Below are 16,789 nucleotides of genomic sequence, written 5' to 3' on the forward strand. Positions count from 1 at the left end.
CAAACCCATCCAAAACAATCCCAGATCTGCCCATTTTCTGGGCATGTCACAAGGGTAGGCATTATTTTTTTTTGTTATTCTGTATGATTTAGTTTTGATCTGACTTGATTGCTGTTGAACTGCTTTTGATTGCAATCTCGTATCCCGTTTTCTTTAAATTCCTGTGCCCCAAGTGCCTAGGAGACAGCACAGGGAGTCTCAGGAAAAGCCTGCGGTGACCTGACGGTTACTGAGGTAGAATTTAGACTGCCTGTGAGGAAACGGCACTGCCGCAAGCCGCTCAGAGCCTGGAAACCTCCCTGTTGCCACCTCACGCACGGGTGCAACACCCCCGGCCGCCCCACCGCGCTCCCCGGGCGGCCCCGGCGGAGCTGGCCCCGGTACAACTACAAATCCCGGCATGCCATGCGCCGGCGAGCGCCGCGGCCTGCCCGCCACGGCCGCCGCGCGTTGCATGCCGGGAGTTGTAGTGTTGGGGCGGGGACGGGCGGTGGAATGCGTGACGTCTGTCCTGCTCTTGCGGGAGCGCCGTGGTGATTGGTTGTCCTTCATCGCGAGACGAAGAAGCATTTCAAACCGGCCAATCAGAAGGTTGCTATGGCTCGAACTGGCCAATGGCAGGGCGAGGGCGCGGGAAATTTAAATCCCGCCTGGAGCGGCCGGGGGTAGTGGCAGCGTGCTCGGAGGAGCGGTGCGGCGGCTGGCGTGCGGAGCCCGTGGTGGAGGTGCCCGGCTGCGGGAGGGGCTGCGGGCCTGCGGCAGGGAGGGGCCGGGTGCGGGACAGCGGGGGTGCGGGCCGTGCGCTGGCCTGTCAGAAGGGACGGGGCTTTGTCGGCGGCAGTCCCTATGGGGGGGTCCCTCTGGAGCCTTTCGGGTCTCCGCGGTCACAGGCTGCTGCCTGGAGTAGGGCTGGTGGGGCTGGCGTGTTCTGGAGTGGGCTGGGTGTTTCGCTGCACCGTGGCCGAAATGAAGCCGGTCTTTACGCGGTGGGTCACCCTGGAGCCGACCAAGGTGCAGGAGCCTGTCTCGTTACCAGTGTAGCTGCCTCCACATGCTGCTGGTTGTGCCGGCACAGCAATCCTTCCCGGGGCGGGGGGGGCTTCGCCAGTGAGTGATCTTGCCCTTCCATCAAAAGGGGTCGGGCTGTGGCTGGACGGGGTGTCTGTGCAATATCGGTATGTGACACAGCGAAAAAACTACTTAAGTGTGTGCAGTATGGGCGGAAAGATCAGTCTTGCTCCTTAAAACGACGACGCAGATGATGCGGCTGGAAGTGTTTTAAAACAATGTATATGTGTCTAATGCTTTTGTGTTAATGCTAGAGCCTGCTGTAACATCCAGGTGTTTAAAGACACAGTTGTGTCTATTATTAGCTATTTTTATTATTATTTATTATTATTGCTATTATTAGCATCTTTGATCGAGTCAGAGGCTGTTACTGTATCTAATATAGACAAGTGTTTCCCATTCTTGAGTACTGATCTCAGTTTTTAAATTTAACTTTTGTGGAGTAAACTCTGTTCATTTGCTCTATTTTCAGGCTTGGTTTTCTCCGTTTCCTCTCAAAAATCTAACAAGCAAGATGTCTGTAAATGAGAATGCCAATACAGCAGCAGCTCGATTGAACAGATTCAAGAACAAAGGAAAAGATACTACAGTGAGTATTTTGATGCAATTATTACTTTAGCCATAATCTCTTTTAACTATGAGTTGTAAAAGCCCAAGAACTTAAAATGAGTGTTTGTATATCCTCCAGGAAATGAGAAGGCGGCGTATTGAAGTCAATGTAGAACTGAGGAAAGCTAAGAAAGATGATCAGATGCTTAAAAGAAGAAATGTTAGCACTTTACCAGATGATGCTACTTCTCCCCTTCAGGAAAACAGGAGCAATCAGGTAAGTAGGTACCCAGCACAGGCGCATGTGGATGGCTTGCAATATAAGCTCATGCAGCCACGCTAGTTTGCATCCTTTCATGTGTGGGACGCAGCATTACTACGTTTACATCACCAGCTTAAGTCTGTACTACTGACTGTAACAGACACAACACCTTTAAGACTTAGTTTAGCTGGTTGTGTTTAAGCCTAGTGTAACAGTGGTGTAAAGTGCTTGAACAAAAAGCTTTCAGTAGTTCAGATAACTGTAGATAAAGCTGTAACTGATGAGGTTTTAGAGTATCACTTACTGATATAATCTTTTAATAAAGGAAGTGGTTGTAAACTGGGGTCTATTCACAGTATTATATAGAAGGCCTTTTGGTCATGAAGACACATGCCTCTCCCAACAAAGCATACATGTAACTTCTTATTGTGCAGGTTTTGGCACACTGGTCAGTTGAAGAAATAGTCAAAGGAGTTAATAGTAATAATATGGAGCTTCAGCTACAGGCTACTCAAGCTGCCAGGTAAGGAGTTCAGAGGTAATAAATTCAGCTGTGCAAGCCAGTAACTGGGCAAGGTAAAACAATTATGAACCTAAGCAGCTGCTTATGGCAGCAGCTATGGCTTTTACCAGACAGTATTTCAACAAACACCTGAGTCAACCTTAGATACAATGCTTAGGTGCATTTAACCTAGTCATAATTTTATCAAAATCATGTGGATTTTGAATATCTGAAGGGCCTGAACATTATACTAGAAGTAGTAATTCTTTCTAGTGGTTTCAGGGTGGCAAAACAAACAGTAGTCCATCTTAGAGTCGTAGGAGTGATAACAAATCCTTTGTTAAAGCAAAACAAATCTCTTTAAACTGTATTAACATGACTACAATATTTGAGTGCAGTGATCTACCTTAAAATAATGTGAACAGCAAGATGTCTGGGGTTAGAACTATGCCAAGTTTCATTTCTCTTTCCAATTCTAAAATCTCCTTTAGCAAGCTTGTATATTGCTGCTGTGCTGCTTCTGGCAGTCAGTAACCTCTCTCTGCTGAGAAACCTCTAGCAATTCAGATAAATTATGACTCTTGCAGGTCTACTTTATTTCCGAGTCTGAACGGCAGAACCTCTTGCACAGTGAAGACATGCCAAAACCAAAGTTAACAGAGGTTTAGGAAGCCTAGTGTTCAGCTTGTCTGTATTTCTCCTTCATGTCGCATTGCCTTAATGTTCAGAGAAAGCAATGCAATGTTAAACCTTTCTCTTTGTAAATAGGGATCTGTTTAGATTGTTCAATCTGTTTAGATCTCTGCAGGCAAAACCAATGCTTTGTTTGTATTTCTCCTTAGGAAACTCCTCTCAAGAGAGAAGCAGCCCCCAATAGACCACATAATTCGGGCTGGTTTGATTCCAAAGTTTGTCTCCTTCTTGGGCAGAGCAGACTGTAGTCCTATTCAGTTTGAATCTGCCTGGGCACTTACCAACATTGCTTCTGGCACGTCAGAACAAACGAAGGCAGTAGTAGATGGAGGGGCTATTCCAGCCTTTATTTCGCTGCTGGCCTCCCCCCACGCTCACATCAGTGAACAGGCTGTGTGGGCACTAGGAAATATTGCAGGTATGTCAATATGCTACACAACTGTTTCAGACCTTTTCCCGTATTTAAAATAGGAGGATGTTATGACGGACATGTCATGCAGCTCGCTGAGCTTCTGGTGAGCTCTGCCTTAATGGTTTTCAAGTAAAGACATGTTCTGCAATGTAGAGTATGCTACAGACAGGTCTTTATCTTCAGACCTGGTATGAGATGTTTCATGCTACACCTGGCAACCTGTGGATTGCTTCTGTGTTACGGTTCAGTTCTGATACTGCTATATATATATAATCATGCTACCACATAGGGCCTTTTCACATACCTCACTTGATGTTTTTGTGACTTTATCAGTGAGCTCTGCTCTGTATGTTGGCTTGGGGGGTAGAGGGGGGAGGAGCAGATGGCTTCCCTAATTGTAAGTGATGGCTGATATTCCTTGCTTTGAAACAGCTACTTACTGGTGTGAAAGTACTATATAATGAAGCTTCTCATGCACCTTTCAAGATTACTTGATCTGCCAGTGTTGGATCCCATTCTTAAAAATATTCTGGTCAAAATTCATATATAGTTAATACTGTACTTGCTGTTTTGTCATGGTTTCCAACAGCTGTGCCTTACAGAGAATAGAGAATCTTCATGTAAAGAAAATCGGCTCAAGAAAAGCCTTGTTTGGTTGGAGTTTTCTTAAACCTTTAGAGTGTTTTCCAAACTCCTTTATAAGGGCTTTTTGTACCTTGCAATAGGAGGACTCGGGCAGACTTCGACATTCCGTCAGCATTACACTATAGAACCCAGTCACGCAACCAGTGACTATAATGTATTTGAAGTCCCATATTATGGGAAGAGCTCTGTTCTAGTGGTAGGGTTTCAAAGCAACATACAAGTCCCTGCTTACTTATGAACTCCTAAGAAAAGCTGTATAGAAAACATATGCTGAATTACCTCTTTTTCCAACAGAAAAATTAAGCTCAGTGGCTTGATTAGAAAAACACATGCTTGTCATATGACTTCACAGTGTCAGTAGTCCTTTTGTCCTCTTATTTTCTTTAGCCCTTCTTAAGCAGTAGAAGACTTCATACTCTAACACATAATGATTCTGTATGCACATGTCCTTCTTCTCTGGTCTTCACCTGACTATTTATCTCATTTTCTCAGGGGATGGCTCTACCTATAGAGATCTGGTTATTAAATTTGGTGCAATTGAGCCGCTGCTGAGTCTACTAGCTGTTCCTGATCTCTCTTCTCTGGCTGTAAGTGTGCAATATGATTCAAGTTACAATTACTAGTAAGTGAGTGAAAGTGCTCAACTAACTAAACAGTTGCTAACCATTTATTTCAACTCTTGCAGTCTGGGTATTTACGCAATGTTACCTGGACCCTCTCAAACCTCTGTCGCAATAAGAATCCTGCACCACCCATAGAAGCTATTGAGCAGATTCTTCCAAGTCTTGTTCGGCTCTTGCACCATGATGATCCTGAGGTGTTAGCAGACACATGCTGGGCACTTTCCTACCTAACAGATGGTTCCAATGACAGGATAGAAGTTGTAGTGAAAACTGGATTGGTGCCACAACTTGTGAAACTCCTGGGATGTAGTGAACTGCCAATAATGGTAAGCTATCAGACATGCAGGTTGCTGTTGGAGTCATGAATAAAAATGCAGTTAGAGCAGTGTCCATGTAACTGGTTCTTCCCACACATAAATCAGACGCTTGTTCTAGGTTTTGCATAGGTAAGGCTTGAGCTTCTATCCTGGTGGAGATTGCCCCACATGTGACAGTCAACAGCAGTAATCTATCAGGATTTTACATAATCATTGTATTTAACACACAGGCCAGCACAACAGGTCAACACGCTTTTAAAAGCAAGCTTTAACTCTAAACTGCTGTTGCAAATCTAAATTCAAAGGACAGTGTTTAGAAATGGCTTTTGCACATATTATAATTTTAGTATAATAAAACTGCATTAGTACTTATGACAGAGCTTAGGAAAACTGTCTGAGTAGTTTGCAGATTAGCCTTGGAAAGTGTGCAGCCTTAGCATGCTTAATGTCTGCATATGTAATGCTAACAAGGAGCTTAAAACTCATCATGCTGTTAACTGGGAAGGGTACAGTGAAAGGGCATCAAGTATGGCTGTATGTGTTCAAACACAGATTACATTATATCAATTTTCCTAAGTACTATTTTTGTGTTTATTTCAGACTCCTTCATTAAGAGCCATAGGGAATATTGTCACTGGTACTGATGAGCAGACACAGATTGTTATCGACTCAGGAGCACTATCTGTCTTTCCAAGTCTCCTTTCTCATCACAAAAACAACATTCAGAAAGAAGCAGCGTGGACCATGTCCAACATCACTGCTGGGCGTCAGGATCAGATTCAGCAAGTTGTAGACCATGGTCTTGTGCCTTATCTCATTGGTATTCTGAGGAAGGTAAACAAACCATATTTACTATGTCGAGGCTTCTGTTATTACTGCTATCTGTGTTCAAATACCCTGCTCTTGCTTTCACAGGGGGATTTCAAATCTCAAAAGGAAGCTGTGTGGGCTGTGACTAACTACACAAGTGGTGGAACAATTGACCAAATCGTATATCTGGTTCAGGCTGGTGTTGTTGAACCCCTGCTGAATCTCCTCTCAGCTAAAGACAGCAAAACTGTGCTAGTTATCCTGGATGCTATTTCAAATATCTTCCTGGTATGTGGATGTGGTATGCCTGATCACTGCCCAAGCTGTTGCTAATGGTTGTGCAGTAGAAAGGTGCATGGCATCAACCTGAGGCTATTCCATGCTTGTCTCTTGCAGGCTGCTGAGAAGATTCATGAGACTGAAAAACTTTGCCTCATGATTGAGGAGTGTGGAGGTCTAGACAAAATTGAAGCTCTCCAGTCACATGAAAATGAACAAGTGTACAAAGCCTCATCCACCCTGATTGAGAAATATTTCTCAGCAGAAGTAAGTGGCTGCAGGATGACTTTTTTTTCTACTTAAGTTTTCTATTCTAGCACTGACTACTAGGTTAAAATGCCACTGCTCTTTCAAAACTCTTTCCTTTTTCTTCTAGGAGGAGGAAGACCAAAATGTTGTACCAGAATCTACTGCTGCTAGTTACACTTTCCAAATACAGGGCAATACTCCAGATACTTTCAACTTCTAGACCTTGCATATACTGTCACCACCTGCAAGTTGTTTGGCTAACAAATGACTGCCACCTCTGTCTTAATAGTTCTGTTTTTACTGGTTTTTTGTGACCTGTAGCACTTTGCTCAACTGAAACATACTTGAACAGTTCAAAACTGTACATATGATTTCTGAACTGTAATATTTCCTGGGTATATTTGTAAATACTTGTTCTCTTTCTGGTTCTTACTGTCCCTGTCAAGGATAAGAATGCAAGTGGGAAATACAAGCTTCTTGCAAAGAATGAGCCACTACTCTGCAAACCTCTTCAATGACCTATCATATTCTATACAACCTATTGCTGTAATCGATACTCTGAGTAGGCTTTTAAAGAGGGTTTTTATTTGAAGTTGAATAAAGTGATATTAATACAACAAATTGAACTGTCAATTGCTCTCTTAGTGGCTGATATGGTAAGTATAATCAGAAATGTACAGTGGCAAGAATGCAGGTCTAAGCCAGGAGAGATTTCGTTCTAAAGATGATGGTCTTAGAACAGCTTGGTCACCCCAAGCTCTGACTTCTGCATATAGCAGCCTTCTGTTACTGCAGAACAAATATATCTTCTGCTTCTCTCCAGCTACTCTTGCAGAAATCATCCTAGCCTGAGTGAAGCTAGCTTCTGTCTTTTAGAGAAATATTTGAAGACTATAGTAGCACTAATTAACCGCAAGTAATAGCGTAGAGGGAGGGGTAAGTACAGCAGTTAACCAATTGTATGTTTAGGTAGCCTTAGCACAGAGCATAGGAGATGGTTTGAAGCAGTTGCCTGCTAATGAGCAAAAAGGGAGGCCTTGCTTTAGAAGCTATTGTCCCTTTACTTCTGAAAATCATTTCTTATAGCAACCTGCTCTGTCCTCTAAAGGTGGTTGTGCAGGACAGGGTTGGAGTGGGGAGGTGGGTAGTGGATGTGAGGAAGAATTGTAGTCCTGTTTTCCAGCTTTGGAAAAAGCTGGATTGAGGCACTTCATTTACTGGGAGCTCACATGAGTCAATGTGTCTGAAAAATGGTATTGATTCAGCTCTGAGCTTCTCCAGATCTTATGATGGTACAGGAGAGGTCAGCTTTTCATGGCTAGATTGTTCATTAGTATGCCTTATATCTGAAACAGTACGTCACTTCAGTTTAGTAATAAAAGGTAGTGGGGAAATCTAATGCATAGGTGATTCTCCTGGAGATCCCATAAGCTTTGCTGCTGCCTTTGTGGGAGAGGGGAATAAAAAAACCCTCGAACAAATAAATAACCCCCCCTTGTGTTATAAGTGAACCAGATGAAAGAACCTTGTTTGGTCTTGTGCGTTAGCCTTGTGTGCTTCCAAGTCTGTTTTAAAGTGCATATGCATCTATGGGTGTAACTTTAAATTGTTAGAATACCTGATCTCAAAAGGATTGTCTTTCTAAGTCTAGATTACCATTCTTATATACTGCTAATGAGGACCTCTTCAAATGGGTTGCTGCTACTGTAGCAGATGTTGCTCTCACTTGCATTATTGTGGTGCAAGTCTACTATTATGTCTGATCGCAAAAATCACACCCTCCCTAACAGGAGGCTGATGACTACATGTATACCCCCAGGACTTCTCTGTGCAAGCCACTTGTTTGGATCTTGGGTACTGTTGCATAGTGATAAGGTTATAAAAGGTAGCAGGTAATTTATGTCTACATCCATTGGTTTTTTTTTTAAAGGTTAGCAGCAATGGTGTTTCCTGCAGAGCAGTCACTTGTGAACTCTGCCAGCCTAAGAACCTCTGCTGGGCTATTGAAGCCACGTGAGTTCCTCCAGCCAGCTCCAAACCTGGCCTCAGAGACACTTGCACCATGGTCACTGGTGTAGCACCTGGGGGCTGCAGATTTTTACCTGTCATGAAAGATACTGTCTTTTAAAAAACAGTTTTCCTGAACTGATTAATGGTGACTCTTGCCTGTACCACTTTTAACTGTTTTTTCTTTACCCCAAAACAAAGTTGCAGCAAGTAATAAGCTTCACTATAGGAGTCTTTAAAGGCAAATAGACCAATGGCTTTTGTAACCCTGTTGCATCTTATGCTTGATAAGTTAATGTCGGTGTTACTAACCTGTCTCTGTCCCTGTGCTGCCAGAGACTGAACAGTGGCTGCGTCATGTTCCCAGCCCTGCTTGCCTTCTGTACTTATGGAGAGACTGCAGGTGGCACCCAGCACCTGCCGAAGAAGCTGTAGATGGTGCCAGATTGTGGAGCAGAACGCAAGTCTAACACCACAGACACCGCAACACCCTTGGGACTAGATCCTGGTATTATCTTAGCAGTACCCATGCAAAGTAGAAAGAACCATCTGCCTCGCAATGCCAAAGCCTTTAATGTTCTGGGGAAAAAACCCCAACCAAATAGGCCTTTTATGTATCTGCAGGGAAGTCTCACATTGCTTTGTTGTCAAACCTCCACCTTTGACTTAAAAGCTTAGTTACAAATTCATGATTTTCTGTGTAACCATCTGTAGCAACTGAAAGAATTGACCTATATAAAAGCAATTATGCAAAGTCAGCTTTCATAAATCATTGCTTCCACATACTTTATATTTGTGGGTTTATAAGGGCAATGACTTAAGAAACATATTTCAGAATTCTTGAGTAATTTTGGTTTTCCAATTCTGTGAAGTATCACATCTTCCCATAGAGGGTGCTACAGGCAGCCTCACACTCTCCTTTGCCTCTAAGATGTTGATGTGGAGTTTCATCCAGCCTGGACCACTCGGGTATGATGATGTACTTTATTTTTCTGTTAAGAAAACACTGAGATAAAATCCCTCGGGGCACCTCTTGTAGTTGCAGAAAACATCTACATGCTGATTTCAAAGTGTTTAGCTAGATGAAATATTTAATATGAGGCATAATCTTTTGTAAGCGGCATGTTAAAGTACTGTTATAAAGCACAATGCCTTACTTTAATCTCTTTTTAGCATAAATGCAGTTAATTTGATTTTTCTATCTCTGTTTATAGCAAAGGGGATGAGAATATAGGACACTTCTTGAATAGTGCTATCTCTAATTTTTTTTTCTCTGAAGTACTTGTTAAAGAACTATCTAATATATTGAGTTAATAATAGAACTCTGCAAATTTTTCTCTAGATGCCTGACAGCTCAGTGTCTTAATAATTAACTTTCTGGGGACTGAGACTTTGTTTTTATCCAAGAAAAATGTGTTCAGCCTATCCATCAATGAGCCCTGCTCTTGGCAGCATGTATTTCCACAAGCAACAGTCTACAGTGATTATGAGTAAGTGACTGGGGTGAGTCACTCCTTATTCTAAGAAAATGCAAACTATTTCTGAGGTTAGGATCACAGTCACCCATTAGGCTGTGTCTCTAGCTTAAAAAGGTGGTAGGAGCAAAAAGGGAGAGGAGAATTTTTATTGCTCCTGGTTCTTGGTTTGTTGGTTGGTCTTCTGGTTTTTGTTGCCCAGTCAGATTTAAGAGCTACCCTTCCTCATTTGGTAAATGCCCAAGTCAGGACAAGGGCTAGAATAAATGTCTGGTGGCCTATGTGTCAGGCTGCCAACCTCTCTGTGCTGAGAGCAACAATAACAGACCCCTGCTGACATAAACTGGCTTGGAATGCAGTTGTTGCTAACGCTGTTTTATCTGTGGAGTGATGGCAAGATTTCAGTCTCACATCTCGGCAAATGTAACCATCTCTGAAATTCTGATGCTGCCTGTGTGATTGCTTCTAGTTGCTGTTCCCAAAGATGCTAGGCTCTGAAAGAAGAGCAGAGGCTTTGCAGTCCTGTTGTTCAATAGCACGTCTGTTCATTTTCCACTACAGGAAGAATGGTTTAAAACTGTGGAAAAGCTAGAAATGGTTAAATTAGGAGAAATCTATTCTTAATTTCCCTGTGATTTAGACTGAAATATTCTTTGAAGTGAAGCTGCTTCCTGCTACTCTATACAGAATTATTTAAATTGCACAGAACTGCAGTGGTATATCAGCAAAAAGGAACAGCTGTAAGTCTACAGGAAGAGGAATTCACTAGCCAACAATATTTCACATGTCTCTCCTGTTTCTAAATCTATTTTACAGCAGAGCAAACTAAGATAGGAGAAAGTTATCCACAGATGTTCAGAAAGTAGCTGGCAGAATTAACCTGGAGCTTGGGAATCCTGATGTCCATTCCTCCTGGTGCCCATGGCACCTCTGGTCATGATTATCCTTTTGCTGAATATAGGATTATCCCAGCAGTGTTGAATCCCTCCTGTGATAAGGTACAACGTGACACTTAAGCATAGGTCTAAACTTCGGGAGTGTGTGCAATTTGGGGAAGATGTAGTGTTATTCAGAACAGAAGTAATTAATGAAGGTTAACTGTGACTGGTGATATTTGGCCACTAGAGGAAAATGTTGGGACTTTTCCCTTGAAACCTAATAGGAAACGCATTAACCCTTTGGTCTGGGTTAAACAGTTAAGCTTGACTCGCCTTCAGGTAAATGGGTTGGGAGAACCACAGAAGAGGGAATTAAGCGATCCCCCTTTAAGGCTGGGAGGCGTGTGCCCAACCCAGTTGCAAAGTTCAGGGGAAAAAAAGCATCCACAGGAACACTCAAGCTACGAGTGTGCAGCGCTGTTCATTGTGTTTGGAAAACGCTTCCTTAGTGATCCCCACCATGGCACTGGTGTGAGTTGGGCAGACGTGCAGCATGTAGAGAGCTAAGAAAGAAATTACTTGCTGGGACTTTTGTAGCACTTCATATGGAATAAGGGTCACTGGATTCCAGTCCTGTTCCTGACTGCAGAGCACTGTCTGTCTCAGGCTGGCTCCAGGAAATGGACGCTCTTCCGCAGAAGCCAGAAGATTTCGTGGAAGAGCTGTGGCCTGTTTCCAGGTTGCAGTTCACCCACTGCCCTGGGGAGTGTCATTAGTGGGAGGGAAGTGAAGTTGGGATTTAAAGGGATGAGGAGAAGAGAGAAAAATTAAAGCAGGGTGGAGAAAAGGCCTGTTAATTCTTATTAGGCAGGACTTGCTTGGGCACATTAAAATGTTGTGCTAATCATTTAAATAAAGCAATGGGTCAAATCCAGAAGTAATGTATAAATCGTGCATCAGGAAGGGAGTTTCAATTGACTGACACACTAAAAGCAAAATTAATGGCACCGACTTCACTGCGGAAGAGGCTGGATTACACCTATGAGCTGTACAGAAGAGGCAGTATAACGAGGAAGCTTTCTACTTTATGTTGTATCTCTCTCAATTTGCATTGCAATGTCAAATGAAAACCATAGGGTCATCTTTTGAAGGTGTGATTTTTAATATATAAAAATATACATCTAGTGAAAAGCTGCCTAATTTGCTATCTGTAACAGTTTGTGTAGAGGTTCATAGTGGTAAAACAGCTATAATGCCAGGAGTGTGTAAAAATGCTCTGTGGGCATGTGGAAGATTGGAGGTACAAAGTTATCAGAAAATCTTGAACAATCTCCAAGGCGCATTTCCACCATCCAAATCACTTCATTTTTACCCACTATATGAAACAGATGTAAAAATAGCTCTTTCATCAGTGGATTGCTACACATATTTGGGCTGCAGAGGTTCAATTCTGTTCAAAGCAATACTGTGAAATCATTTGCAGAATGTCGCTGTTAATCAGAAGCAGCAATTTAATGTTACGTACCCATCTCTCCTCCCACCCCCAGCTCCCCTTCCCAATTCTGAGCAGGAAACGACACTTGGACGGAGCTCAGCGTACTAACTTTCTGGATAGACTCTCTAGGAATGAGGAGGGACTTGAATTCGCTCCATATGTCATTTCCTTTCCCCTAATGGCTAAAAAAAAAAAACCACCATTGCTGCAGCCTATATAACTTACAATAGAGAGAACATTACCAGTATAGGAAAATAAAGGCAGGGGGAGGGGACAGACAGGACATCCATGTTCCACTTCTGAAGAACTTCTTTGCAAAATTTGATTTGAATTAAGCAGGAATCTTTCTTCTGTGTAGAAGGATTGCTTTGTATAGCTTCTGAAATTAAAGCTATTACCCCATCTCTATTGAAGTGTATTCAACACCTGCAGCCAGACATGGATTAGAAAAAGAAAATACAAGCAGAGGTGGAATGGTAACAATTGTGTGAGATTTAAATTAAGTCAGAAAGGAAAAACAGAGGTGATTGAGGAAGGTTGACAACAGGGATGTAATAATTTCTAATAAAACCAGTTTTAATAGCAAATAATCCTAGCAATTACTTAAGAAAAACTAGAAGATAATGGCCCATTCCTGCAATAAGCATTTGTCCAGACTACCTTTAATGTTTTTTTTCTGTTCACTATAACCAATAGCATATGCAGATATCTTAACACTGGTGCAAAATAGAAAATTTGATCTGCTACATTGCACAGCAGATTTGCAGCTGTCAACAGAATTCAGTGTGCCATAGTTAACATGACCAAACCCCCATTTTAACTAAACGCAAAGCTCACTTCCTCATAGCCAGCCTACTGGATACTAGACTCACATTGAAATATATTTCAAGCAATATAATCCAAGTTTGTTAAATTTGTGGCAACCAAATTGTGCAAGGCACTTGGCAGAACAACCGGGATATGACATTTGCTCAAAAAAGCCTGAATTTTGCAGTCAGTGAATGAATACATATGCATAAAGGGGCTAGATGTATCTGCTTGCAGGATGATTGCATCTGGTTAGAGAACATATTGCCTGATTAGCCATATTGCCCCTGAATTCTACTGCTAAAAAGAAAAGAAAAAAACCCCAAACCTCCAGTTCTATTTTAAAGGGTTTCAAGAGTGGAATAAAGGAATGATTCAAGACACATGGTGACAGATTTTGCTTTAGGTTACTTTTAGCACTTCACTAGACCCACTAACCTACTTACATATCTGTGCTGTTCTTCTCTGGCATGCAACCTTGCTTTATAGTTGTTAGGATGAAATAATTTCAGAGATAACTTTATCTTAAATCCTCTCAAATCAATTTCACAGTGGAATGGTGGGTGATTCTGTTAAAAGAAAACATGAAAGAAGCTAGCGCAGACTGTGGATGGGTTAGGTATTTCTGCAGGTCAGAAGGTGTTAGGAATTGATAAAAAAAAGGATTGTTGTGCTTACTGAACCTGCAAATGCTTTTGTATCATGATTGATCTTATTTATGGATTTATTTTTCATGTAGTTTATAAATATCTACAGACTCGTTAACATAAAACAAAAACAGTGTGAGTGTAAGCAGTACGCATGTTTTAAGAAAGCTCATTCTGAACCTCAGTGGTTGCTTCCCTGTGACAGAAAGTAATCATCTTGTGGAGTTAAGGCTCTGTTAGCTCTTTTTGTCTTTCAGCCTGGCAGATTTAATTACCTGTAGGAGTACACGATGTTGTTACAATTTGATAAATCTCCTAGAATTAATCTGGTCTCTTGAATGGAAATCTTTGGAAGTAACTTGTATGAGACATGTGAAAATTCACTTGCTTGAAGAAACACGGAAAATCAGAACTACCCCGAGATGCTTGCTTTCTCTGCCAGCATTAGACGGGCAGAGGAGTCCGTTGCCAGCGTTGTTACCTATCCGTATCAGTGTTTGTCTCTGATATATACCCATGGTCCCTGTAACAGTTTGGAACACGATAAATTAGTCCTCTTGAAAACCTCATCTTAACCCCTGGCATGTGGAATTCTGTGAAGCTAAAACCATGATGTTTTAATCCCTAAATATCTAGATAAGTAAGGATGGCAAATAAGAATGAGCTAATTATGCTAAAGTATTAAGGCTTATCAGCCAATGTTCTAGGGCTTTTTGGGAGTCAGGAAAGCATCTCTGCTTTCCTTGGCTGCATGAATGGAAGGTGCATCACAGAACATTTTTTACTTCTTCCAAAGCATTAAATAGTGGCTATGGCCCAAGCAGGATGTTAACTAGGTAAACAAAGAGATTGATTTAACATGGCAGCTACCTTCCCATGTATCACTGCTGATCAACAGTGTGTAAGGGGTGAATTTACAGCAGCAGGACTGAGTCAGCTTTTGGCATGACCGTCAGTGGCACCCTGCTCTCAGCATCAGTGTAATTAAGACTCAGGGAGACTTAGAATATAGGAGATTTTACAGCTCATCTTTTGCAGACAATAGAACTATTATTTCAGATCGATGCTGGGCCATGGGGGATAAGGAAGATTAGGGAAAGTTTGGTATTCCTTTAGTGGCTAAATAATATGGCTTGCTTAAATACAGTGCTGTATGTCAACTCCCTTAAATACTTGTTTGGGCTGACAGTCTTCCTAATAACACTTCATTTGTCTAAGCTGCATACCACTGGGACAAATACATGCTGTGTCAAGTTGAATCAGACAATATCTGGAGACAGATGTTGTAGTACGGTAGTAAAGTAAATTCTTGATACATGTCGCAAAGAGGAGACTGTTTCTAACCATCTTATTCTGTAAGGTCTTTTATGAACCTGTTTATATTGCCCAAAAAAAGCTAAGGATGAGATTCTACAGTTGTTTCATTCACAGAGCAACATGATAAAGTCCTGCTGCAGAGCAGTTGCATGATGGAACACATGGTTCTTCAGGAAACCTTAGTAATTTTAGTTGAGATACTTAGTGTGTAGCTCTCAAAGCACTTGACAAAGCCAGTCGTCCAAGAGTCTGGTAAAGAAACTATTATCAACAATACTCTATGGATAAATAAGTGGAAATGATGGAAGAATAAAGGAAATATTTTTCAGAATGAGACCTTTTTGGCTCAGGACTTTTGAAGACCTAATTTGTACTTTGAGTCAGCATTCCCATCGATGTTGAATGTAAGACAAATCAGGGAAAATATTTTAAGCCTGAGATACTTCATTATGCTTGAAGACTGAAGCTAGGCTCTGCCTTTTGTGCTGGGCTGTTAAAAATCCTATGCAAAGCCTGCCGTTGGGCTATGGGTTGTGAGGCACTGTACAGCACAGAATGATGTTGAGTTGAGCCAGACAGTGGGGCTGCAACATGGGTGTAATCTCTAATTTTTTGCCCAAGCACCAGGACATGGTTTCTTACAATAATTTACCTCTTTCAGAAAGTGAGTTTTAGGCTCTGGCTAGTAATAAAATGCAATGCAATACATCTATTTATTGTCTGTTCAATGCCTGTCTCTTTAAAATCTGCCCTTCCTCTTCTTCCTCTAAAGTGGCATTAGGATAGTGCTGTCCTGCAGGACATGAGGAAGAAGTAACATGGCTAAAGAACTGCACAGAGTATCTGTGCATCAGTTACTGATCTGTTCTGGATGGATGGACTTAAAGTTATCTTAGTGACTAACCACTGGAAAATCCTGTGATATGGGAGCTCATGCATTTTTTTGTAGCCACAGCTGCAGTCATTTCCCTTCAGAGATGCATCATTTCCCCAAGACACATCCTGTCTCAGAGGGCTATGGTGTCTGCTGCTCCAAGCTTCTGTCCCCTCTCTCAGTAGCCAGACTATGGGTGGAGATTTCCTTCCTAGTTTCTTCTCCTGAAAAGCTTCATCTCAAGCTCCAGCTTGAGAAATGGATTGAATCTTGACCTCTTGCATAAACATTGTCTCTGCATGCCAAAGGGAGTCTTAGTGAGAACCAGAGCCCCTGTCTAGACGTGCTTCTTCATCGTATAAGTCTGACAGGTATGTCTTCCATTGCTGGGGTAACTCTCTTCGTCTCTGAGTAGTAATGGTGCCAGAGTTAAACCAGATACTTAAGCATGTGCATCTGAATACATTAATGTAGCTTGTTTGCTTCACCAGCAACACAAACAATGCTCCAGTCTGATAATGTTCATAATCTGCAAAGGGAATAAAGGAATCTTGTACAAAGTGAAACTACCCATTCCTACTCTGTCTGCCTGAAATGCAGAAGCGCTTTATACATGACTTCAGTTAGCGTTTGATTCTTTTGCACAGAAGAGTGGCATGAGGGTAACGTTGCCTCACGGAGGACAGAATTCCATTCAGGAATGGGGCAAAGCTATGACGGATCTGCAATGAATTTAGGAAGTACTACAGTACTTTAGGAATTTGCTACAGTAAGAAGTTAACGATTGGCTTAGAGAAGGATTAGAAGAAAAAACCTGTGCCAAAGAGGCATCCTAGGAGAACGATGCCCACTGCAAGAAAAGATGTTGATGGAGCAGGTC

At 42.0% G+C, this 16,789-nt stretch overlaps 1 protein-coding gene across 1 annotated transcript; it reads left to right on the top strand.

The window, feature by feature from the left end:
• The first annotated feature begins 662 nt into the window (after positions 1 to 662).
• On the top strand, positions 663 to 7,030 carry KPNA2 (karyopherin subunit alpha 2). Its single transcript, XM_037405442.1, has 11 exons — positions 663 to 725; positions 1,541 to 1,657; positions 1,757 to 1,894; positions 2,314 to 2,402; positions 3,224 to 3,492; positions 4,624 to 4,718; positions 4,817 to 5,080; positions 5,672 to 5,905; positions 5,987 to 6,169; positions 6,278 to 6,427; positions 6,537 to 7,030. The coding sequence occupies exons 2-11, from the start codon at positions 1,583 to 1,585 to the stop codon at positions 6,627 to 6,629; spliced, it is 1,590 nt and encodes a 529-aa protein (XP_037261339.1). The 5' UTR covers positions 663 to 725; positions 1,541 to 1,582; the 3' UTR covers positions 6,630 to 7,030.
• Positions 7,031 to 16,789: the final 9,759 nt, after the last annotated feature.

The sequence above is a fragment of the Falco rusticolus genome, chromosome 1, assembly GCF_015220075.1.
Source record: "Falco rusticolus isolate bFalRus1 chromosome 1, bFalRus1.pri, whole genome shotgun sequence".
Taxonomy (NCBI): Eukaryota; Metazoa; Chordata; class Aves; order Falconiformes; family Falconidae; genus Falco; species Falco rusticolus.

Coding starts and splice junctions, on each gene's coding strand:
- KPNA2 (XM_037405442.1), top strand. CDS start 1,583: ATGTCTGTAAATGAGAATGCCAATACAGCAGCAGCTCGATTGAACAGA. Junction 1,895..2,313: donor AGGAAAACAGGAGCAATCAG/GTAAGTAGGTAC, acceptor CTTATTGTGCAG/GTTTTGGCACACTGGTCAGT. Junction 4,719..4,816: donor CTGATCTCTCTTCTCTGGCT/GTAAGTGTGCAA, acceptor CAACTCTTGCAG/TCTGGGTATTTACGCAATGT.